Raw genomic sequence first — 27,349 nt, forward strand, 5'->3', positions numbered from 1 at the left:
ACTTCGTCTACGTATAATTTGGCTAACCTTTCCATGCTGAAAGTTTCTTTCATGGGTAGAAAATGAGCTGACTTGGTTAATCGATCCACAATTACCCAAATCGCATTATTACCTTTTCTAGTTTTGGGCAACTTAGGAACAAAATCCATGGTTATTAGTTCTCATTTCCAAACAGGCATTTCTAACTGTTGAAGTAACCCTGAAGGTTTCTGATGTTCTGCCTTAACTTGTGAACAAGTAAGACATTTAGATACATAACTAGCTATGTCCTTTTTCATTCCTATCCACCATAAATTATTTCTTAAATCTTGGTACATCTTATTATTTCCAGGGTGCAAGGTATACCTAGATTTATGAGCTTCCTCTAAGATCTTACTTCTTAAATCTCCCTGCTTAGGTACCCAAATTCTTTTCTTATGGAATCTCCAAATACCATCAGCTCCTTGCTCCAATTCTTTTATTTGTCCTTTCATTTCTCCAGCATCATCCTTGATTGCTGTTGCTTGAATATTCTTCAATTGTTCCATTAATCTAACTGTAGATTTAATCTAAGTGCACAAATTCGCTTTTGCTTTTCATGATACTTACGACTTAAGGCATCTGCGACTACATTTGCTTTTCCTTCGTCATACTGAATATCACAGTCGTAATCGCTTAAAATTTCCATCCATCTTCTTTGCCTCATGTTTAGTTCTTTTTGCCCAAATATGTACCTTAAGCTTTTATGATCTGTATAAACGGTAAACTTACTTCCATACAGATAATGTCTCCAAATTTTTAGGGCAAAAATTACCGCTCCCAATTCTAAGTCGTGAGTCGTATAGTTTTCCTCATGCTTTTTCAATTGCCTTGAGGCATACGCAATTACCTTTTTGCGTTTCATTAACACACATCCTAATCCTAGCTTAGAAGCATCGCAGTATACTTCGAAATCTTCTGTTCCTTCTGGCAATGCTAAGATTGGGGTGTTTGTTAACTTTTGCTTTAAAATCCTAAAAGCCTCATCCTGTCTGGGTCCCCATTCAAATTTTTCGGCTTTACAGGTTAGCTTAGTTAATGGAACTGCTATCTTAGAAAAATCTTTAATAAATCGTCTATATTATCCAGCTAATCCTAGAAAACTTCTAACTTCCGTAGCCGATTGCGGGGCCTTCCATTTGGTGATCGCTTCGATTTTAGAGGGATCTACGTGAATACCTTTGTAATTCACCATATGACCTAAAAATTGCACCTCCTGTAGCCAAAATTCACACTTCGAGAATTTGGCGTAAAGCTTTTCCTTTCTTAACAAAGTTAAGAGTGCATGCAAGTGCTCACAATGTTCCTCCTGACTTTTGGAGTAAATAAGTATATCATCGATGAAAACGATTACAAATTTATCCAAATACGGTTTACAGATTCTATTCATCATGTCCATGAATGCTGCTGGAGCATTTGTTAGTCCGAAGGGCATGACTGTAAACTCGTAGTGTCCATACCTAGTTCTGAAAGCGGGTTTAGGTACGTCTTCTTCTTGTACCTTCAATTGATGATATCCGGAGCGCAAATCTATCTTAGAAAAATATCTAGCTCCTTGCAATTGATCAAAAAGATCATCAATCCTAGGTAATGGGTATCGATTCTTAATTGTAACCTTATTTAATTCCCTATAATCGATACACATTCTCATTGACCCATCCTTCTTCTTTACAAACAATACTGGAGCTCCCCACGGAGAGGAACTTGGTTGTATAAACCCTTTGCTTAGTAATTCATCTAACTGTTTCTTTAATTCTAGCATTTCAGTGGGTGCCAGCCGATAAGGTGCCTTGGCTATCGGTATAGTTCCTGGAATTAGATGAATTCTGAATTCTACTTCTCTATTGGGTGGTAAACCTGGTAGGTCTTCCGGAAAGATATCCGGGTATTCTGATACTATGGAAATGTCCTTAAGTTCCTTACTTTTGGTATTAGCAACTACCGAAACCATATATACTATTCCTTGTTTTCTTGAATAACTGGCCAACTTTATTACTGAAATAAATTTCAGTGGCTTTTGTGGCTTATCACCGGTAATCATTACTAATTCTCCTGTGGGTGTATGGATTTCTATGGAATTTTTATCACAGAGAATTCGAGCATGGTTGGCTACTAACCAATCCATTCCTAACACCACATCGAATCCGGCTAAATTCATAGGTAACAGGTTTGCAGAAAATTTATGGCCTAAGAGTTCTATTTTTTCTTCTCGCAAAACCTTATCTATGTTAACAGAATTCCCCTCTGCCGTTTCGACCGTAAAAATCTGCCTAAGGTTGGTTAAAGGTAAATTAAGAGCTTGGCGGAACGAAGTATTGATTAAACTTTGGTTTGCACCAGAGTCAAATAATACTTTCGCATAGACGTTATGAACTAAGAACGTGCCAGCTATGATGTCAGGAATTAGTTCAGCTTCCTGCGTAGTCAATTGAAAGGCTCTTGCATTTTTCTTAGTAGTTCCTTCTGCATGTTTAGCCTTATGTCTGCTGGTTTAACCAATTTAGGGCATTCTGGTCGGAAATGCCCAGCTTCTCCACAGTTGAAGCAAACTTTTGTTTTCTTTCGGCAATTTTCTTCACGATGTCCTACAGCTTTGCAAAAGTTGCAGGTTTCATTACACCTTCCAAAATGCTTCTTTTTACAGTTCCTGCAAAGTGGCGGAATGGAGGATTGTCCAGTTCGTCTTTTTCTTGAAATTACTATTATTACCCCCACGGAACCCCTGTGTAATTTTCTGAGCCAATTCCTTCTTCCTATTTTCCTCCCGCGTACGCACTAGCCCGTCAGTCAGAGTATTAGCTAACTCCACTGCATCATCGATCATGTGAGGTCTCGCAGCCTTGACAATATCACGGATTTCGCTAATTAAACCCCAAATGTAGCGAGAGATAAGTACCGGTTCTGGCGAAGCCAGAGTAGGTACAATTCGAGCATACTCGAAGAATTTCGCAGTATACCCTCGACAGTCAACATCCACCATCCGATGGCTCGGAAACTTATTCGTCATCTGCTCTTTTTCGTATTCAGGGCAGAATATCCTTTCCACCAGACGCTTAAATTCCTCCCAACTCATGGCGTAGGCCATGTCACTTCCCTTAGCTTGCAATACCGTATTCCACCATTCTAATGCTTATTCCTTGAAAAGGTGAGAAGCGTACATGACTTTATCCTCCTCGGCACAGTTACTTATTTTGATTACTGCCTCGGTTTTCTCTAACCAACGCAGTGCCGCAGTCGCTCCTTCATTGCCTGCGAACTCAACAGGTTTACAGGCAAGAAATTCTTTATAAGTGCAACCAGGTGTTGCAACTTTCATTCTTTTGTATATTGGGGCTTGAATTCCATTATCATTGTTACCGCCTCCATTAATACTATTACTAGAATTATCGTCGTGTGTGTGTTTACTAGGGTGAGCTTGTGAAGGCTCAACAGGAATTTTTACCGCAGCGACGATGGCTGGAATAGCATTAACTATTCCTTGAGCGACGATGTTTTCTATGTCTTGCCGGTTTAGGAAGTGATCCTCGTTATTGTGTTCCGATTGATTAACTTCATTAACTGGTTCATTAACCACGTGTTCCATCTGAATGTTTATCAATCACAACTATTATTTAGTATAAACATTTTGGTACACTGTTGACGTGATGTCGCGGTCACAATCAAATTTAATCCAATTACAACTAATTAGCTAGCGGTAAGTGGGTATCGAACACAGGGAGTTTGTGGAATATGTGCTATCTCGATGTATATCTAACTTCACTAAAGTAAACTAAATTGAAAGAAAAATAAATTTCAATGTTTGGGTTGATTGGTTTTAATTAACTAAATTAAACTAAATTAGATTACAAATCAAGGTTAAGTTTTGTAACAAGATAAGAGGATAGTGATCATCCTGAGTTTCAGGTTTTAAGGGACAACTAACGTTCATGTTCAACTAGAAAGAACCACATAGACATGGCTCATGTAAGATCAATTGTTTGTGATGAAAGGGAACTAAGTACTCGGATTCCTAGAACGCGAGGTTGTTACCCGATGACCAATCAACACATATCCAACCCTAATCCCTCCCATGATATCTCGATTGCCAACAGCACCAAGAACGTATGGTTTAGAACTATGATCAAACATACATCAACAATTTACAAACAACCAATCAAACACCATAATAAACTAACAACACATGCACAGTCTAATATTCCAGAAATTAAAGAACAAACATAATTGTCACAAATAAAACCTTACATCCGAGATGAGCACCAAGCAAACCTAGCCGCTCATAGTGTTATGAACCATCATCACAATCGAACCTTTGTCCATTGGAATCAAAAACAAAGTCTTCATGTTTAGATCACTCAAGAACACCTTAGAACACCCCAAATTCGCCCCTTAGGAGTTACCAAACGAATGGGAATGATTAGATGATGAAAAGGCACCATAAACAACCTTAAATGAGGGAGTTACAAGTTTCACGCTGGCCTCCACCGTAAATTACGGTACCACCGTAAGTTACGGTAGGCTTCAGCAATCAATTTTTGTTTTCTTCATAACTTTCTCGTTTCAACTCCGTTTTCTTCACCGTTTTCGCCTATGTTCTCGTAATTTCATCCTCTATCATGTTATCTTCTTAATTCTTCAATTCCAAAATTTTATTTTTTTCATTTATTCTCCGTCTTTCAATCTACAATCCAGTCGTGTCTATTCGAAGCTTTATTTCCATACTTTTAAGCTCTAAATGTACCTGAAACACAAGCAACCGTAGTTAACTAATTCAAGACAATTACATGATCAAATGAGGGATTCACTCGTCTTTTAACACACTTAAGGGTTGTCCCATGGACCACCCGTCACATCCCCACACTTAACCGTTGCTTGCCCCAAGCAACCCATTACAAATCATTTTCAAAACAAGCGATCAATGTAAACCAAGCAAAAACAAACAATCCTTTTACTAACCCCTTTTTAACACCCAACCAATGCACCCCTCGCTATGTCTCTCATCTCGGCAACAAGTAAGCACTAGCAACTATGAGCTAGACACACAAAAGGCAAACGGGTGGTTCACAACTATAGGCTTGTACCTAGATCGGTCCTTCTCCTAACAAGTGCCAAACATGAATGCAAATCAAAGGGCTTTAAGGTTGTAACGTGGCTAGGTGTACGGGTAGGAAATGGAATATATATGTAGTAGCGAAGGACTTAACCCGGTCTTTTATTACACAATGAAACAAACAATAAACATGACATAACTTCTATATACAAGACAACTCAACATCACTTTTTTTTTCTTTTTCATTGCTTTTTCACTTTTTTTTCTTTTTTTTTTCATTGCGTTTTTTTCTCTTTTTTTTTCTTTTTTTTTCTTTTTTTTTCTTTTTTTTTTCTTTTTTTTTCTTTTTTTTTCAATCAAATATTCAACATAACACTATAACATATCTACACACTACTAAAACAACTACTAACACTATAAGACCGGGTTAAGTCGGGTAAATTTTTGGGAAACTAGCTAAGGGGTAACAAATGATCGGCTTTTAGGCACAAAATGGGCAACTAAATGTCCAAACCCCTGCCCCTCTCGCAACCATGCTCATATATATAATTAATGAGGTCCAACCCCCCAAATCCCACACTCGCACTCACCAAGACGAGGTTACCTAGTTGCCCTTATCCTTTTTACATTCACATTCAACTAAGGACTCAAACCGTATTAAGGCACAAGTTCTTATGCACCCCCACCCGTTGCCACTCTCATCAAGACAAGTATTATTTATTTACATGTGTGGCTTCAACTCTCACCAAGAACAAAGGGTATTAAGGGTTGCCGGTGCTTCATTTGGGGTTAATCCACGGTGTTCAAATTCTCACATTGTTTAGCTTGATTTAAAAATTTTCAAAAACCTCAAAATTTCTCCCCATCCCCACACTTGGGATACATTGACCCCAATGTACGGTTTTGGGAAGATTTGATCGCTTAACTCTTTAACATCACCCAAAAGCTGTTCAACTCAAACCACAAATTTCTTTTTGGTTTTTTTTTATATATATAACTAAAAACACCACCAACTTTCACAATCCATAAACACATCAAACACATTAAACACCACCCATCCGCCCAACCGTAAACTTAAACATGAATATATACAAAGGTGCACAAAATGAGAACAAGACACAACCTGATTAGTAAATCAGCAGTGTTGGTAGTGATGCAGCTACGGTAATCGGACCGGTTCATAAACATCTCTTGGATTCGCCGATATCTCAATGGGATGTTGCCAAACATCCCCACACTTGAATCATTGCATCCACGAGGATTGAAACGTAATAACCTGCCAAAACACAAACACAACACCACAACAAAACCAAACAAAGCAAAACAAAACTAAACAAAACACAAATACAATACTCTACAACCTCGGGCTGCCTCCCGAGAGCGCTAAGTTTAAAGGTCTTCAGCCAGACCATACCTGATATGCGTTATGGTGGTCTTAATGCACACTTACCCGCAGCATTTCCAACAAATGCCCGGAAATTTACATGCCATCTCCATAGATTTGTCAGTATATTTGGCATGTTAAAGCTGCTCCTACGGGCTTTGCTAGTCCACTTCATGACATACACCTTAATGTCTGGTAGTTTCACCCTTCTCATCTTGTTCCTCGAACCCTCTTCCCCACACTTGTTAATTTGAATCATTGATATGGGAAGAGGTTCGGTGCACATATCCATCCCATCAGCCTGCTCTACCTCATAATCTGCACACATCATCTGATCTACAAGTGACTCTTCATCAGATAAAGGACTCATTGGTGTGGTATTATCCTCCACAACCTCCTCCTTCATGTGAGAATAATCTCTAATATCGTCAGGTAATGGTGAGAGGCGTTCTTCTATCTCTATCTTCAATTTTAAAGTATGACATTTAGAAACCAAGCAGCTGATTCGGTCTATATCGGACAGGTTGGGTGTTGCTAAATATTGCTCGAGTTTGGACAAAGTTACTTCCAATACAGCAAGCTCTTTTTCCTCCTCGGTCTCATAAACATAAACACCCTCAGGCTCAGAATATTCTTCGGGATGATATTGTCGATATCCCTGATACGGTCTATAGATGCGCGCTTCCATCATCTTTTTATTCCAATACTTCGGGTTTTCCGAATACACCGGGCACACATCATAATCATAAGTGTGATCGCGACCGGAACAAAAACATAGACCATCCATCCTTGCCTCATAATAAACTTCCTCGTCCCGCTCGTATCCATATGAATAATAGTCATCCTCCATTTCTGATTCATAATCGTCAACGTATGATGGAGGTGGAAGCTGTGAAACATAAGACACCGGTTTTCCATGTGCCCTCCTGTAGTGAGCCTCGTGGCAACCAATACATGGATGTCGTGGACCCCCGCACAATCTACACGTAAATAAGCTGAAATTTGTGTAATGCCCTGTCATCCTGCACAACACAACTCAACTACCAAGTGTAAATCATGAACATAAAAGAAATCTTTTTGGTTTTTTTTTTATTTTTTTTTCAAACTAACACACAAGATAACACACGTTGCGCACTACTCCCCGGCAACGGCGCCAAAATTTGACGTGATGTCGCGGTCACAATCAAATTTAATCCAATTACAACTAATTAGCTAGCGGTAAGTGGGTATCGAACACAGGGAGTTTGTGGAATATGTGCTATCTCGATGTATATCTAACTTCACTAAAGTAAACTAAATTGAAAGAAAAATAAATTTCAATGTTTGGGTTGATTGGTTTTAATTAACTAAATTAAACTAAAATAGATTACAAATCAAGGTTAAGTTTTGTAACAAGATAAGAGGATAGTGATCATCCTGAGTTTCAGGTTTTAAGGGACAACTAACGTTCATGTTCAACTAGAAAGAACCACATAGACATGGCTCATGTAAGATCAATTGTTTGTGATGAAAGGGAACTAAGTACTCGGATTCCTAGAACGCAAGGTTGTTACCCGATGACCAATCAACACATATCCAACCCTAATCCCTCCCATGATATCTCGATTGCCAACGGGCACCAAGAACGTATGGTTTAGAACTATGATCAAACATACATCAACAATTTACAAACAACCAATCAAACACCATAACAAAATAACAACACATGCACAGTCTAATATTCCAGAAATTAAAGAACAAACATAATTGTCACAAATAAAACCTTACATCCGAGATGATCACCAAGCAAACCTAGCTGCTCATAGTGTTATGAACCATCATCACAATCGAACCTTTGTCCATTGGAATCAAAAACAAAGTCTTCATGTTTAGATCACTCAAGAACACCTTAGAACACCCCAAATTCGCCCCTTAGGAGTTACCAAACGAATGGGAATGATTAGATGATGAAAAGGCACCATAAACAACCTTAAATGAGGGAGTTACAAGTTTCACGCTGGCCTCCACCGTAAATTACGGTACCACCGTAAGTTACGGTGGCTTAAAATGGTTTACGGTGGAGTTAAACTGAGTTACGGCATCAATTTTTGTCAGAGTCTACCGTAAATTACGGTACCACCGTAAGTTACGGTAGGCTTCAGCAATCAATTTTTGTTTTCTTCATAACTTTCTCGTTTCAACTCCGTTTTCTTCACCGTTTTCGCCTACGTTCTCGTAATTTCATCCTCTATCATGTTATCTTCTTAATTCTTCAATTCCAAAATTTTATTTTTTTCATTTATTCTCCGTCTTTCAATCTACAATCCAGTCGTGTCTATTCGAAGCTTTATTTCCATACTTTTAAGCTCTAAATGTACCTGAAACACAAGCAACCGTAGTTAACTAATTCAAGACAATTACATGATCAAATGAGGGATTCACTCGTCTTTTAACACACTTAAGGGTTGTCCCATGGACCACCCGTCAACTGTACAACCAGACTTTATTTAAAATAGCAAACACAACAATCTTATATATCTATTACTACTTACAACTAAAATACTGTTATCTAATTTGGCTATGATGATTATGCTCCGCATTTATTTTATTGCCTCTTATTTATTTGTTTATCTTCCAGGGTTGGTCTAGGTTTGGCAGTTTATCTTAATTAAGGATCAAGATTCAATGCTGTAGTGGCTAACATATAGAGATCTGCCCATTTTTCATCTAATTCATCTTCCCACGGCGGGTTTTTGCCTATTTCCTGAGTCTCCTTATTAACTATCACTTCTTTTGAATTGGACGTCCCTATTTCCTCGTGGCTTTTTCTAATAATCCAATTTCTTTTCTTGGTAGTAAGTGGGTTCTCATACTGTGCCTTACGAATAAATATTCCTTCATTAGTATTTACTGAATATCTTGAGGAATTTGATTGAGATGAGGTTCCTTTATCCTTTTGGGCACTATCTAGTTGATGATAAATGTCCGAAAGCTTTTGCTTACCCATTCTGTAAATTAATAAATAGTCAAATAACACAAACACACATAATCAAATTAACACATATAGCCAAAATAGTCGACCTTGCGACTATTCGATTTTTATATATTTTATATTATGCATCCGTACACACTTGGTATCTTACAACGTTTTATTTTTAAGCTATTTTACAAGATTTCTATTTTTTTACTATTATTATTATTATTATTATTATTATACAGCTACAACCACACAACCCACTACTATCCCTGTTAGTTGGCTTTTCAGAAGCGACGTTCCCTCTCGTCGTACTTCCAGGAGATCTGCTCTCCTACCTCCCTAATTCTATTTCCGGCATCCACCAGCTCCTCACCAAAGCGGCGGAGTTCAGCTAGGTTTTCGTTGCTCATTGGTGGGTTCGGTGCAAGTTCTGGGTCGAATTGAGGGAAAAAGGTGTTAGGGCTATTCATAAGGTTCTGAAATTGCCAGTCGGTAGTCCACCATTCCTCCAGTGCTCCTGGTAAAGGTCTAGGGTGAACAATGGGATCTGGAATGGCAGGTTCTAGGTTAACAGGAAGTAGGGCTTCAGCTGGGTAGTTAAAGAGAGTTTCATCGGCAGGTCCGATGATGTCGCCAAGTGCCAATTTACAGTCCAACTCTTCTTCCCAAGATAGCATTTCCTGGTTTTGCTTAGAACTCTCCCCAGTCTCTATGCCTTTTCCCTTATCTTTTGGGTCTTCCTTTTTCATAGTTTTCTGTGTTGCTGGCTTTTTCCTGCGCACACGCCTCCAACCTACCCACCTATGCCTCTTTTTCACTACTTTTGGTTTTCCTGTGGTTGGGCTTTGAATACCATAGGCTCCTCGACATCTGCCTGGTATCCAGTGACAGTACCCGTGGTATCCATATCTGTGCTATGGATAGAAAAGTTCTGAAGGGCTTCTGATAGTTCGTTCATGCTGTTAGCACACACAAAGACGCACACAATCCTAAGTTAAAATTTTGTAAACTAAAAATTTCACAAAATCACAGAATGGCAATCAGATAAATTAAGTATTTCTAAATACTTAATCGGCTTAAACCAGTGGCTCTGATGCCACCTTTTTCTGTCACGGCCCCCGACCCGGTTTGACCCGGTCCAGGAGCCGCGGGACAGAAATCCGTGGTATTGTTTATATTGGCAGCGGAAATTTTAACAGGATCTTTTAAAACTTGAAGTGCCTAATTATTTTATTTCACAATTCGGGATAAAACCCATAATTTACAATAAGGGAATTTCACCGAGAAACCCCTGGTTTACAAAACATGTTTATTCATTTTATTAAGCCACTACTTCAAGCTTGCTAGTGCTCCACAGCACTTTTTCCTTAATTCACAACAGATCACCTGAAACATGTTTTAAAAAGGTTTTATCAGCAAGAAATACTGGCGAGTCATTCAAGTTGCACAAAACGACACATTGTTATAATCCACAGTATTAAGGGAGATTACAATGCTTCTATCAACAAATTACCCCAAATCGGTATTTGTCACTCGACTGTATCTGTGACTATGGTCAGATCACCCATTGGCTAACTCGTTCTCCAATGGTGACGGGTATCAAGTAATGTATACAAAACCCCACATACCGGTAGTAATTGAAGATTACAAAACTTAATCCCTGTAATTATAACTTTAAAACCAATACATGATTTTGAAAGCAAATTTGGTAAAAAGAGAATGACTCACATTACAGATTTATGCGGGCAGCTTTTAGCCTACTGCTTATAGCCTGATTAACCTAATTTCAAAATAACAATGCACACGAAAACTAGGTCAGTGACTAATACAGCATTTACGATAACTCACGAGATTAAACCCTCACAACGAATGACAAAGTGCGATACTTAACATCCATCGAATTCACGACGAATGACAAAGTATAACCCTACTGTGGGCAGCACTTAAACATCCATCGGATAGTTCCAATCGATCGGACATTGAATCGTAATAGCGATCGAGTTATTACCCTGTTGTCGCGGTGGCGTTTCGTGTTCGTGTGTGTTTTTATAGTAAACAGTGTATAACTTAGCGTACAATTCGAATTTTTCCGTCGAAACAAGCAAACAGTTCAAGTCCCACACCCCTGGATTTATAGCCCGATTTGGACCCGCCCACGTGTCGCGACAGGATCCCTGATGCGGGCCCAAGTGTGGAGGAACGGGCTATTTTGTATTTGGAGGCCCAGGACCGCGTAACAAAAGGGGCCTCACTAAAATGGCTCTAACTTGGGCTACGGGGGTCCGTTTGGGACATGCGACCAGGCGATTCGAACGTGAGAAAAAGCTCTATCTTGCTGCAAACCGCCTACGGGTCATCGTCCGGGCCGAAAAAACGCTTATTTCTATTATTTTTTTCCATTTTTATGTTTTTTCAAGTATTTTGGGCATTTTGTTTTTGGGTTTGTGTTTGGCCCGTTGCCTTTTTTAGGCCCATTTCGAATTTCTGTCTCTATTTATGTATTGCCCTAGTCATTTGAACAATCAGAATTGAATTTTGAGAAAACAGTTTTTTCACTTCAAATTCCGTAGCCTTTGGGGTTACAATTTGGGGGTTGGGGAAGAACTACACGGGTATTCGCAGAATCAACGTGTAATCTTCATTTTTCCGTTTCACGCGCTACATCAGTTGGTATCAGAGCCGAATTCCTGGCTCAAAATGCCTCCGAGGAGAAACAACAACAGGCCTCTCGATGAAGTGTATGAACGAGAGTTGGAGCAGCGACTTATGGCGAGAGTGGATGAGCGGTTGGATCAAGTGGTCGATCAGTTGACTGACCGGATGGCCGACTTGATCAATCGTAGGAGGCAGAGACCCAATGACGGGTATGGTTCTGAACTTAGTAACCCATTTGGTGATGATTCGACTTCCGAAGATGAACGGGAGGGGCAACCAAGGGGTGAACGTGGAGGGGGTAACAGGCATTGGGATTCTAGGATAAGAGTTGATATTCCGGAATTTGATGGGTCTAGTTTGAATCCGGAGGGGTTCATCGATTGGTTGGCTACCGTAGAGGAGGTGTTCGAGTACAAGGAGGTGCCTGAAAACAAGCGGGTGGCCTTGATCGCTACCAGGTTACGTGGTAGGGCCTCTGCGTGGTGGCAACAATTGAAATTAACATGGAATAGACTCGGGAAGTCAAGGATCGTGACGTGGGCCAAGATGAAAAAGTGCTTGCGGTCCAATTTTTTGCCTCATAATTTTCAAAGGTTGATGTACCAGCGTCTGCAGAATTTGAAACAGGGGGCTAAATCGGTTGATGATTATACAACGGAGTTTTACCAGTTGATTGCGAGGAATGATATTCAAAAACCGGAGGAGCAACGTGTTTCTCGGTATATTGGGGGTCTAAGGGTTCAGATCATGGAGGCCGTGAATCTTTTTGATCCGTTAACCATTCCTGAGGCACACCAACGGGCGTTGGCCTTTGAGAAGCAAAACCGTCGGGTGGGCGGTTCATTTACCCCTACTGGGGGAAACGTTGGGTCAGGCAGTGGGGCACCTCGTGGCGGGCCTAGTCAGCAGAAGCCGAGGGGTAGCAATACCGGGCCTACTTCTAAGGGGGCTAGTAGTAGTGGTCCGAGATGTTTCAATTGTGGTGAGACGGGCCATCGTCAAGCTGAGTGTAAGAAGGCCGGTAAGAGACACTTGTTTGCTGAGTCTGAGGATGAACAGTATGAGGAATATGAAAATAACCCAGTGTATGATGAAGAAACTGAGTACGAAGAAGAGGTTGTGACCGGTGATGTTGGAGTGAACTTGGTGGTCAGGCGCTCTTGCTATGCACCAAAGGCAGATGGGGATGATTGGCTGAAACACAACATCTTCCACTCAACATGTACCATTTTGGGGAAGGTTTGCACGTTTGTCATTGATTTTCGGGGAGTTGTGACAACTTGATTTCTGAAGATGCAGTTCAAAAGTTGGCCTTGAAGACAGAGAGTCACCCGAAACCGTACAAGCTTCAATGGCTTAAAAAGGGAGGTGAAGTGACGGTATCTAAAAGGGCACTTGTTTCTATTTCTATTGGGTCAACGTACAAAGATGATGTTGTGTGTGATGTGGTCCCTATGGACGCGTGCCACTTATTGTTGGGTAGACCTTGGGAATATGAACGTAATATTGAGCATAACGGGCGGTCCAATACTTATAGCTTTCTGTTTGGTGGTGTGAAGATCACTCTCGTCCCTAGCAAGCCTAAACAGTTAGCCACAAAACAGCCGGGTACTTTGTTGACCATCAGCCAGTTTCAAGATGAATTGGAGGACACAGACAGTGTTTTTGTTTCGATAGGGAAGGCAGTGCCCGAGGAAGTCGAAATTCCTGAAGCTATGGTTCCTTTGCTTGAGGAATTTTCTGATGTGTTTCCGGTTGAGTTGCCTGATGGATTACCGCCTTTGCGTGACATCCAACATCATATTGATTTGGAGCCTGGGTCACAGTTACCCAATAGACCACATTACAGGATGAGCCCTGCTGAGCATGAAGAGTTGCGAAGACAGGTTAAGGAGTTAATTTCTAAGGGTCACGTTCGTGAAAGTATGAGCCCTTGTGCTGTTCCGGCTTTATTGAATCCAAAAAAAGATGGCACTTGGCGTATGTGTGTTGATAGTCGAGCAATCAACAAGATTACTGTGAGGTACAGGTTTCCTATTCCTCGACTTGATGATTTGCTTGATCAACTTAGTGGTGCTAGTATTTTTACGAAGTTAGATTTGAAGAGTGGTTATTACCAGATTCGTCTTAGACCGGGTGACGAGTGGAAGACTGCCTTCAAGACTCGTGAAGGATTGTATGAGTGGTTGGTGATGCCATTTGGTTTATCAAACGCACCTAGTACTTTTATGCGTGTGATGAATCAGTTGCTTAGGCATTTTATTGGAAAGTTCGTGGTTGTGTATTTTGATGACATTCTCATTTATAGTGCTTCTTTCAGCGACCATGTTGTGCATGTGAGGCAGGTTTTGGCCTTACTTCGCAGGGATCGTTTTTATGCAGCCACCAAGAAGTGTGTGTTCATGACCCCTAAAGTGTTATTCTTGGGGTATGTTATTTCTGGTGATGGGATACAGGTTGATGAATCCAAAGTGGCGGCTGTTCAGAATTGGCCAACTCCTACAACCATTACTGAAGTTCGTAGTTTCCATGGGCTTGCTTCTTTTTACAGAAGGTTTATTCCACACTTCAGTTCTATTATGGCCCCAGTGACAGATTGTATGAAGGGGAAGACGTTTGTATGGACGGATGAGGCAGAGTTAGCTTTTCAAGTTGTGAAAGAGAAGCTCACTACAGCTCCAATTCTAGTATTGCCTAATTTTTCTCAAGTTTTTGAACTTCATACTGATGCCTCAAAGGTTGGAATTGGTGGGGTTCTTAGTCAGGGTGGTCGACCTGTTGCTTATTTTAGTGAGAAGTTAACTGGGCCTAAGTTGAGGTACAGTACTTATGACCTAGAGTTTTATGCAGTGGTCCAAGCTGTAAAGCATTGGCGTCATTACTTGTTTCAAAAGGAGTTTGTTTTATTCACTGATCATGATTCCCTAAGGCATATTCGTACTCAAGACAAGGTATCTCACAAGCATGGGCGATGGTTGGCCTTTCTTGAGAAGTTTACTTTTGTGGTCAAACACAAGACTGGTGTTTCAAATAGGGTTGCTGATGCCTTAAGCAGGAGGAGTAATCTGCTTGTATCTATGAGGGTTGATGTGCCGGGTTTGGAGGTCATTCGTGAGCAGTTAGCCATTGACCCTTATTTCTCAGTTATTTTGCAGGATGTGGAAACTGGGCAAAAGTCAGACTTTCTTTTGCATGAAGGTTTTTTGTTCAAGGGGAATCAGCTATGTATTCCCGATTCTAGTCTTCGCTTAAAGATTATTAAGGAGTTACATGGTGAAGGGCGTGTTGGTCGTGATCGTACTTTACAATTGGTTCAAGCTTCTTATTATTGGCCAACTATGAGAAAAGAGGTGGATCGTTATGTGAAGAGGTGCCGTATTTGTCAGGTTTCCAAGGGCACGGCTACCAATGCGGGTCTCTATATGCCTTTGCCAATCCCTTCACAGCCATGGGTTGATATTAGTATGGATTTCGTGTTGGGGTTACCTCGTACTCAGAGAGGTAATGATTCCATATTTGTTGTGGTGGATCGGTTTTCTAAGATGGTACATTTTTTTCCCTGCAAGAAGACGACTGATGCTGTTAATGTAGCCCAACTATTTTTTCGTGATGTGTATCGTTTGCATGGGCTACCTTCTTCAATTGTGTCTGATCGGGATACCCGATTTCTGAGTCATTTTTGGCGTAGCCTGTGGAAGATGGTGAATACTCAACTCAACTTCAGTAGTGCTTATCACCCATAAACTGATGGGCAAACTGAAGTTGTTAATCGGTCACTTGGGAATTTGCTGAGGTGTTTGGTTGGTGATCATGTAAAGGCATGGGATCAAAAATTGTGTCAAGCTGAGTTTGCTCATAATCATGCTGTTAATCGGAGCACTGGATATAGCCCATTTCAGGTAGTGTATTCATCTCAGCCTCGGGGACCACTTGATTTGATGTCTCTTCCTGTTTCTGGATCTGTTCCAAAGAAAGTTCAGGATTTTGTGGAGGGTTTACATGAAGTTCATAATGCTGTGTATGATCATTTGACCCGAGCTAATCTGAAGTATAAGCAAGCTGCTGATCAGAAGCGTAGGCATGTTGAGTTCGAGGAAGGTGATTTTGTTTGGGCTGTTTTGACTAAAGATCGTTTTACAGTTGGGGAATACAACAAGTTATCAGCAAAGAAGATTGGCCCAATTGAAATCGTGGAGAAGATCAATCCGAATGCGTATCGTCTAAAGCTGCCTAGTCACATTCGTTGTTCTGATGTGTTTAACGTGAAGCATTTGTTGCCTTATTATGGAGATTCTTCTGATGATGAACCTGTTGGTAATTCGAGGGCGAATTTTGTCTATCCAGGGGGGAATGATGCGGGCCCAAGTGTGGAGGAACGGGCTATTTTGTATTTGGAGGCCCAGGACCGCGTAACAAAAGGGGCCTCACTAAAATGGCTCTAACTTGGGCTACGGGGGTCCGTTTGGGACGTGCGACCAGGCGATTCGAACGTGAGAAAAAGCTCTATCTTGCTGCATACCGCCTATATCGTCCAGGCCGAAAAAACGCTTATTTCTATTAGTTTTTTCCATTTTTATGTTTTTTCAAGTATTTTGGGCATTTTGTTTTTGGGTTTGTGTTTGGCCCGTTGTCTTTTTTAGGCCCATTTCGAATTTCTGTCTCTATTTATGTATTGCCCTAGTCATTTGAACAATCAGAATTGAATTTTGAGAAAACAGTTTTTTCACTTCAAATTCCGTGGCCTTTGGGGTTACAATTTGGGGGTTGGGGAAGAACTACACGGGTATTCGCAGAATCAACGTGTAATCTTCATTTTTCCGTTTCACGCGCTACATCAATCCCCGGGATCTATCGCGTGTCGCGGGGGAAGCCAAAGTAGGGTAGGCTTGCTTTGTCACCTACTTAGGCCTGCTGAGTTGACAAAATTCGAAAATACGTGTTTTAGAATCGTTTTGAGCAGATAAACATAATTAGGGGATACCCCCCTTGAGTTTTAGGGGGCCCTGATCCTGATTTCAATTGTTCTGAAAATTTTAGGGGTTATGGAATAATATGTGAGGGTCTCAATTAGGGTTTCCTATTAGACCAAATGAAATAATAATTAATAGTTTTGGTGAGATTTGTTACACCAACTCACATAACAAGCCCAATAACGAATATCAACCATAAATAACAAGCTGGCCCAATATGAATGATATGTATTATTTTAACATCCCCTTCATTCATATGGCTTAAACAAGTTCACAAGCCCAAGTTTTTTCACAAAAAATATCATGCTGACTTACACTTAGTCCTTTAGTGAAAACATCAATCAATTGACTCTCTGAGTCAACCTTCTCTGTTTGTATAAAACCAGAAGCAACCTTCTCTCTAAGGAAATATAAATTTATTTCAAAATGCTTCGTTCTTTCATGAAAAACTGGATTTGCTGCTATTGATATAGCAGCACTGCTATCACAATACAGTTTTATGGGCACTTTACAGCAAACATTTAATTCACTAAGCACATTAACAACCCGAGCAAGCTCACAGCTGGCTGAGCACATTGCTCTATACTCAGCCTCCCCTGTAGACCTAGAAACTTTGTTTCTTACTTTTCCAGGATATCAGATTATTACCCAAGAAAATGCAGAAACCGGTCACAGATTTCTTAGTAACAAGACATTTAGCCCAGTTTGAATCAGCAAAGCAAGTTAATTAAAGTAAAGATTATCACTTCTTTTAAACATAAGACCTTTACCTGGACATGATTTAAGATATCTTAATAATCTTAAAGCCACTTTAAGATGTGAAGCAAAAGGCTTATGCATATACTGGCTCAAATATTGAACAACATAAAAAATATCAAGTCGTGTTAAGGATAAGTAAATCAGTTTTCCAATCAACTTTTGGTAATTAGTTATATCCACAACTTCTTCCTTTTCACCACCAGTTTTACTATTAACAACATGACTTAACTCTATAGGTGTATTCACAGGTTTACACCCAAGATATCTAAACTCATATAGCAGTTCTAGGCAATATTTTCGTTGGTTTAGACACACACCAGTTTTCTCATAAATAACTTCTAAACCTAGAAAATATTTAAGAACACCCAAGTCTTTAATTTGAAAACTGTTACTAAGAAGACCTTTTATTATACCAATTTCAACATTATTATTTCTTGTAATAACAATGTCATCAACATATACAAGCAAAACAATAAACACAGAATCTCTATTCATGATATACAAAGAAAGAATGATCGCGTTGACTTTGAACAAACCCTACACCAAGAAACACATCAGTCAATTTTTCATTCCACTTTCTAGGAGCCCGTTTTAACCCATACAAAGACTTGATCAATTTACACACCTTAGTATCATTTTTAGAGTAATAACCCTCGGGAAGAGACATGTAGACATTTTCAGATATTGAACCATACAATAAAGCATTGTTAACATCAAGTTGATACAAAGTCCACCCATTTTGAATAGCTAAACTCAAAATACACCTAACTGTAACCACTTTCACAACTGGTGAAAATGTTTCTCCAAAATCCAAACCTTCTCGTTGATTATACCCTTTAGCAACCAATCTAGCTTTGTATCTCTCTATCTCACCATTAACTTTGTATTTAATCTTATAAATCCACATACAGCCTATGGGTTTTCTATTAGCAGGAGCTTGCATACGGAGTGATCGTTGTGGCGAGGAACCAACTGAGGGGTTCCTAACATTAAACTTTATGTTTTAAAACTATTTATGGGTTTTAGACTTTACGCTTCCGCTAACATTTAAATTTGGTTTTGGATTTTTGGTTTGGTGAACTTTAAACATTTGGTTTGCTATGGTCTTACTTTACTTTAATTAAATGTTCAGTATGATTGGTGGTATGATCCTGGTCAGTCACACGCCTCGTGGTAGTACTCCGCTTATTGATTTTGAGGGTGTGACATGAGTCAAGCAATTCCAATGATGAATCAAACCTTCCTGAGGGTACTCAAACTATTATGACATCGTCCAGACCTGTGTCTGCCCCAAAAAGGTTTAATGACTTTGTGGCAGGACACAGTGGCGGAACTAGCCCTTTAAATCAGGGGTATCCCTAAAAAAAAATTTTACTGTGCAATCAACAATATTAAAAAAACGATAATAAATAAATTATTAAAAAAAGACAATAAATAAATAAAGTAAAATAAGTGCCTAATAAATTTGTCCTTTTTTCATAGCTTGAAATCGTTTAATCACATCGTTGTCTTTTACTTTAAAAAACAAATACCTAAGCAGGGGCGGAACAACCGGAACCAGTGTTATCGCAGCATGCTATAAACTGTTGGTGCACGATGTCTAAAGCCTTCGTCTTAAGTCTAGGTCATAATGTTTAGGGTCTAAAATGTCAAATCTGTAAAGTTAAAGGGTATTATTGTAATTTCGCATGAACTAGTCATGACCTAATTCCGCACGGAATTACAATATATAATTCCGCTTGTAATGTCTAGTATAGTTTCGTGCGGAATTAAGGGCCTATATATATGTGATGTGATCTTCTCATTTGGCACGGAATTAGGAACATTGTCACGAAGTGCTGCAAAAATTCCACTATGTAATCAAGTTGATATTTGAATGAGAAGACTGTTTTAAAGTGATATCTCTGTTTTCTACTCCATTCTTACTGATTCTAAGCTGTTTGTTTCCGCCACTCAAACAGTTGTGTATTGCCTCTGATTAACTCACTTGGTCGGTAAAACGATCCTACAATTGGTATCAGAGCCAGTTATGAGCCAATACACTTGAATTAGTGCCTTTTTTCTACACTTTCTTGGACTTTTGGACATTTTAACGGACAAAATGGACTGAATTTTTGATATTGTATGTGAAACACTGTTTTAACAAACCCTTGAGAGAATCAGATCAAAATTCGAAGTAAAAGTAACAAAAATGACCTAAAAACCTAATTTTGTTTGAACGAACACCATAATCTCGTTTGAAAATCTGAGGTAATTCCGCACGGAATTACTGATCTCGTTTGAAAGACAGCTAATTTCGTTTCAAAGGTGATCTCGTTTGGGTAATTTCACACCAAAGTGCTAATTCCGTTTGAAAAACCTTAATCTCGTGTGAAGATCTGATTCCGTGTGAGTATAATTCCATTTGAAAGTCCACTTTGTTTTTAATCTCGTTTGAAAGTCTAATCTCGTGTGAAAAAGCTAATTTCGCTTGAAAAGTTCTGTTTCCAAAATTTGAAAAATTTTTCGGTAAACTGATTTCTTAAAATGGAAAATCAAGATTTTTATAACTTCTTTGCCGGTGGTAGGATGACAGCAGCACAAAACCCAGCAAGTATAGTGCAAAATGTGAATATGGAGAATGAGTTGGGGACGATGTAGAAACCACCTAAACTGATGAATATCGATGAGTATTCGGGTTGGTCTGCAAGGTTTAAGACATGGGTTCAAGCAAATCACTTTGAGTGCTGGATGAAGATCGAATCGAAATATGTTCCTCCTAAAGATGGTTTGAATCTTGAGAAGTCGATTGGCAGTTTGACACAAGCTGAACAAGAAGATTTTAAGGCAGAAAAGAAGATGATGAGTATTCTTCAACAGGCGATTAAAGAGGATATCTTGGTGTTGTTGCAGCATGAGGATAATTCATAATCTATTTGGCAGTCGCTGCAAGTAAAGTTTCAAAGGAGTGTGTCTATGAGCAAAAGCAAAAAGGCTTTGATAAAGAAACAATTTGACATCTTTACTGGTATGAAAGGTGAAACTGCGAAACAATTGATTGAAAGATACTGCCATCTAGTTGTGGAGATGAAGAGTATTGCATCTCCAAGAGCAGCAAGACAAAAGCTGACTCTTAGATTGCCAAAACGTACACCAAAAACAAAGCAACCTACACCACCACCATCACCACCACCTGAACCATCACCACCAAAATCACCACATCCATCACCACCTAAATCACCACATCAATCACCACCAAGACAACCATCTCCTATCCAATCACCACCACATTTTACACCACCACATCAAACAACATTCCAAGAACAACCTATTCTTACTTCACAACAAATCTTCCAAACACCACCATCTTCACAACCATATGTTCAAACCACACCTGGTTCTTTTGGTTACAAAATGTTTCCAAATATTCCACCAGAAGGTATTTCTCTTGAAGAAATTGGTGATTTCAACTTTGCAAGTGATGTACAAGTAAAGAATGTGGAAAAGAAAGTTGAAGCAGTGATGGTTGAGAATAAAAGGTTGAACGATCGTGAAAAGATTCTTGAGATGCGTGTCAAGAAGGTTGAATCTGAAAATAAGTCATTTTTAAAGAAAGTCGAAGCTGATCAAACCAAGATAGATATAATGAAAGTGAAAATTGCTGAGCTAGAAGAAGAAAAAGCACGACGTGATGAACAAACAAGTACTTTGAGCTGAAGAACAAAGAACTTGAAGCTGCTAAAGCCATAAAAGAACATGAAATTTACATGATGAACTGGCGCGCTTCCCTTACGCCTATGTTGAACACTCTTCCACGGGCTTGATTCAGCTTTGGGCATTCCCTCTTAAAGTGCCCAACATCTCCACAATTAAAACATCCCGGTCCTTGACTGTTACCATTTCCATTTCCAGCTTGAGCGTTGTTTTGGTTGCGATTTCCATTCCCAGCTTGATTCGCAACATTTCCACGGTTTCCATTTTCGCCATTTCCTCCTTGTTGGCGGTTTCCATTTCCATTCCCATAACCTCGATTTCCAACGCGCCCAGCACCAGTTCCGGCCCAACACGTATCCTTCGTGTGGCCGTTCCTTCCAGATGATTCACACTTCCTCAATCTGCACTGACCAGAATGATGGCGCTGGCACGTGTCACACTTGGGCAGAGTACCCATATAACCCTTTCCTTTGTTCTCAACATCGGTTGCAGCTCTGGCCGGTGTGCTTGATTCACCCTTCTTGTTCACATTACTGGTACCTTGCTTGAAGTTTGAAAACTTCCTCTTGTTTTCACTAGACGACTCCACATGACTCTCTTTCTTCTTCTGCTCAGTAACTGAAAACTTGTTCAACCGAATGGCTTCCTCAGTAAGAGCCACACTGAGATCTATGGCTTCTATAATCGTCGCAGGCTTGGACGTAGTAACCATGCTCATGATCTGAGGTGCTAATCCCCAAATAAAGCGCTCAACACGTTTGAACTCGGGTGTGACCATGTAGAGCACTACATGGGACAAATCTTGAAATCTTTGAACATACTCTGCAATCTTGGGACCTTCCATTTTTAGGTGCCAGAACTCAGTCTATAGCTTCTGAATTTCAGCACGTGAGTAGTACTTCCTTCTCATGAACTCCTTCAGCTCATTCCATGATAACGCATAAGCAGCAGCTTCTCCTAAAGTTTGCACTTGCAGATTCCACCAAGATAGGGCTCCATCCAAAAACAGCCCTGAGATGTAGGTCACTTGTTGCTCGGGAGCACACTTGCTCATTCTAAGGACAGATTTTTTCAGCCCACCTAACAAACGCAACAGCACCTCCTGTGTCGTCGAAATTCACGGGCTTGCAATCGAGAAATTGCTTGTTAGTGCACCCTGCACAAATGTTAGAATTTACAAATGGTATTAGCGGACGTGCTATAAATATCCAAATGTATCATAGTATATCTCAAACGACTTAACATTACCATTGGGTGGGTTGTTATTACCGTTGTTGTTTGAGACATTTCCACTCGTCTCTGCATGAGAGGCAGCGTATTGTGCGATAGCTGCGGCAATGATCCCTTGGAATTCCGCCTCAGTAGTGGGCATGCGCGGGTCACGTCTTGGAGGCATCTTCTAAACGATGATCATGTCGGTCAGGTCATAGTAAATAATATGCGTACGTAATAACATTCATCAATCACATAACATCACATGTTATTAAACTAAAACAATTAATCCAACAACACATATAATGAGAATACTGTGATTCTGCTATCATAAAATCAAGACCACAATACAATGTTTACAAGTTTTATAACTGTATCGTACATCAAAAGTGACTAAGGGCCACATTGCCCTTGTCTGAACTATCTAGTCATCTACAACAACCAATAACTAAATATCAAAAGTCATGACATCAAAATGCGGTCTTCAAGATGCTGTGTAGTCGGCACAATCGCGGTCTTCTCACCAAAAGCCTACCTGCATCGAACCAAAATGCCTATGCTGATGGCGGAGGAGGAGGAGGAAAACGAGAGAAAAGTAAGCGATGCATATGTAACCAGTCCTCCTCTAAGGCACGACAGACGCACAGCAAATATGCAATCTGCTGCTCAGATGTCAAGAAACGAACGTCTGAATCAGGGGAAAGTGGACGTGGAGTGTGCGGTGCTGCAAAGGGGGTCTGACAATGGCAAGGTGGTCGTGGAGCTCTCTCCAACTTCTGAATACGACGTGTCAATGCATTCTGTTGCATCATCAAGGATGTAAGTATGTCCTCCGTAGTGTACCCAACATGGTACGGGTGGTACGGATCAGACAATGGTATGATAGGGGGCGTAGTCATAAAAATGGCTCGCTCGATGGTATGAAAGATGGTGCAGTAGGTGGTGCAACATGAGGAAACTGAGATGTGAACGGTAAAGATGATAACAGTACGGGTGGAACAGAAACAGGCGGCTGCCTCGATGACCCCTCTCCAGGACGAGGTGGCGGTATGTCCTGGAGGAACGTAATGGGAAGATCAGTGCGATGAACATTCGTGGTGTGTGGGGGAAACAATGGAATATCAGTGGGTGCAGAAACAGGTGCTACTGGAGGAGTGACAGGTAGCACAAACGGTGGGTAATCGTCATCGTCATCGATCCACCCGTTGCGGGTGTCGGCGTAACGAGGATATATGTGAGCAGCAAAAGGTGCATGGTCGACCAATACCGGCACGGGATCAGGTAATGGTACATCAACAACAGGATCATCCACCAATGGTGGGGCAACAACGGGAAGATCAGCAATGGGTATATCATCAACAAGAGGTGTAATGGCTGGTGCATCATCACGAACAGGGTGATGCTCTAGTGTAGGATCAGGAGCAATAACAGGCTCTGGGGCCATGACAGGCTCGGGGTCAACAAGATCCTTATCAAAATCAGCAGGAATGTCAAACAAAGGATCAATAGTGTAACACCTCGAAAAATTTCGTCCAATAATGTCTTGACACGTGTCATAAAGTTCCGTTATGTGAAAACATACTTTAGAGGGACTAAAAGTGACAAACAGTGAAAACTATGGAACGTAAGGGTCCAAAGTGTCAACAACGGATAAATAGACTCTATGATAACCCCACATAATGTTTATAACCTTTAACGGATGGTTCATGGATCATACGACGCGGAAATTGCACAAAAGTGATGTATTGTAAACTATAGGGGCCAAAAGTGTCAACATGTTTAATTTATACCTCTGAGTGAACTTTTGGCAGACCCGAAGCTTTGTATAGCTAAAATATACTCACTAGAATATGTGGTAAAAATTTCGTGAAGTTTCGTCAACGTATGAGAAAGTTATGGCCAAAACCGTACTTAAGGGACTAAAAGCGTCAACGTCGAATTCAGGGCTTTTTCGGTTGAGCGCAAAGTTATCCGAGGGCATTACCATGTTGGTAAAAGTCCTAAGGTCCATAAAAACCAAGTTTGGGGGTTTACGGGTCGAGAATAGTAGCCGAAACATCACGTACAAGCTCAGGGACCATTGCTGTCAATACATGAAAGTTGTAGGCTGATCAGGAGGGTCAGGCAACCCGCCTGGACATGCCCAGGCGGGCCGCGTGGGACTGCCAGCGACCAGAATTCGGTTTTGGGTCTATTTGAGTCCGATTTTAAGTGTGATACAGCTCATTTGCACCTCCAATTTACCCAATAACATGCCATGCATGCCTACAACTACAGGAGCCTCGAAAATTCTGATTTAAATCAGATTATTGATCATTTCTTGATCATTTTTCATAGTAACAAGTGCTCTCTCTATCAAGAACCTTCAAGGCAAGACTTCTGGAGCTAAACTGATCATCAAGGTCGACTTCTAGTGTCCACTAAACATCTCTAGGACCATTGTAAGCTTTCAATTCGTTCTTTAATCCGTTTTTGCTTTGATTATTAGTAAAAGTCAAACTGGGTGTTCATAACCTTTGACTTTCTGATTAAACGGATTTCTTTCAGTAATTTCTCGAATTGAAACTTGTTATAGATTGGTATTTATGTGGGAAACAAACCCTCTAAAGGTTACTAACTGATTCCCACTACATGCATGCTTAATGTCGAGTCAAACCTATTTCTAAAAAGTCAACAGAAGCGATTTTTGTGAAAAATGATATGATTAATGATATAGATGACATGCAACCTGATTGATCATTAAAAATAACTTGTAATACATATAAGAATGTGTTTTAATCATCATCAACTCGACGATCTATAGTGTAGACACGAATCGGAACCGAAAGTCTTGTAAAACGATTATTTCGTAGACTATCGATTCGGATTCGTACATGCATGTACAAGATCTGTATTGGAAAGTATTTTTGACTATTTTTATTTTAGTTAAACTTTCTGGAACTTTCTTTGATTGAGTCTATGCTTAGCCTATTCGAATGCATGTTTCCGGTTTATGCATAAAGTTGACTATTTTGCCCTTTTTGATTTAAAACGGGATTTTTGGAAAAGTGAAAGGATAGAAATCTTTATTTTTATTATATAAACTTGCACCGAAAATTTCGGATCAGTTGGTGGTCCAGATTGTGAGTTATGGCCATTAGCGTAAAACTATATTATAAATTTACATAAACGGTCCTTTTTGCGTAGAACCCGTTTCTGGCCACGTTTTGGTACAAAACTTTTTACCAACTGATGTATTATAATATTCTGGGAATTTTGGTGATTTTTAATTAATTTTTGGCTGAACGGATCCTAGGTCGCCTAGTCATTTCGGCTTATGTCGGTTTTGACCGTTTTAGCCATAAAATGAGTTTTACACCTCCTTTTGACCCGAAACCTTTTTCTACTGATTTTATATGATGAATAAATTATTATAAGACTTCTGGAAATATAAAAATCTCAGGTTTAATTTGAAAACCCTAAAACGCCCTTAAAATCGCATATTTAGCGTTTTAAGCGCATAGTAAGCGTCATACTTGTTTTAAACCTATAAAACTTATACCTACTGATGTAAATTACATATTTTCATATAATAACAGTAAGTATAATATTTTGAACTCAGGTTTCCAGTTTTGGCACTTTTAGCCCTTGTGAAATTACTAAAATACCCCTACGGTGCATAGTTTGGTTTTAAATGATATATTTGGTATATGGGTCATACCCTACTGATATAATATGTTATATTAAGTATATTTACTGTATGAACCAGACCCGAAACTCAGATTTCTGATTTTACCCTTTTATTATCTTTTAAATGACCAAAATGCCCTTCTAAGGCATAAATTGGGTTTAAAATTATTCCGGGCAATATAGAACATAACTTACTGATATAATATCATATTCTAAGCATATTAATTCAGGGAACTTGCATTTGAATCTTTTGGCTACCCATATCGCCCTTTTCGCGTTCGGTTCGGTTTACGTAACTAGTTTGCGTAAATTGACCGAAACGGGTCAAACGATATCATTTTTACTTCAAAATCCAGAATGTATTTAGTATACCCATATTATACAAGTATTCAAACTTGTCGGGTCTAAATCACATTCTATCCGGTCTTTCGCTTAATCGTGCGTAAACCGTATCATTCCTAAAACTAACCGGTCAAAGCTTAAGCTTAAATAAAAGGCCGTTAGGAATCTAATAGGTTAATTATAAACCTTTGTTCCAGATTAGGAAGCCCGGTAAAAGCCACCACCACTTATCGTTTGTGACTTATACTTGCTCAGGTAAATACATTTTGACTTATTTTCCCTATACGGGCTTGGGGTACGGTATTTAAAATACCGCTTGATCGGGCGCACAAGTCCTGCGCCCTATGGGTGTACAGTCTTGAATAGCTTGTGTGATTTCGTTTAAACAGTTTTGTCTTACTTAAAGGCTTTGGGGGGTTGTTGACCGTGTCCCGGATATCCTTGGCATTATCTTACGAGATGGCCACGACCAGAGCACGGGGTGTAGGCGTACACTCGTCGTGTATAACTCTTTAATGTGGTGTGTCAATTAAATCTCTAGCCCGGACAGTAGATCCCGGGCCACCAGAGATATAAGTGCATGTAATTCGTTCACAAGTTTATGTTTTATAATTATCCCAAGTTAATAAAAATATTTATGCCTA

The 27,349-nt window shown here is 39.9% G+C and overlaps 1 protein-coding gene across 1 annotated transcript; it reads right to left on the reverse strand.

Moving 5' to 3' along the window:
- Positions 1-23,114: 23,114 nt before the first annotated feature.
- On the reverse strand, positions 23,115-24,138 carry LOC110883108 (SH3 domain-containing protein C23A1.17-like). The gene is made up of 2 exons (XM_022130952.1): positions 23,686-24,138; positions 23,115-23,126 (listed from the first exon to the last, which is right to left on the reverse strand). The coding sequence occupies exons 1-2, from the start codon at positions 24,136-24,138 to the stop codon at positions 23,115-23,117; spliced, it is 465 nt and encodes a 154-aa protein (XP_021986644.1).
- Positions 24,139-27,349: the final 3,211 nt, after the last annotated feature.

The sequence above is a fragment of the Helianthus annuus genome, chromosome 10 (assembly GCF_002127325.2).
Source record: "Helianthus annuus cultivar XRQ/B chromosome 10, HanXRQr2.0-SUNRISE, whole genome shotgun sequence".
In the NCBI taxonomy this organism is placed as follows: domain Eukaryota; kingdom Viridiplantae; phylum Streptophyta; class Magnoliopsida; order Asterales; family Asteraceae; genus Helianthus; species Helianthus annuus.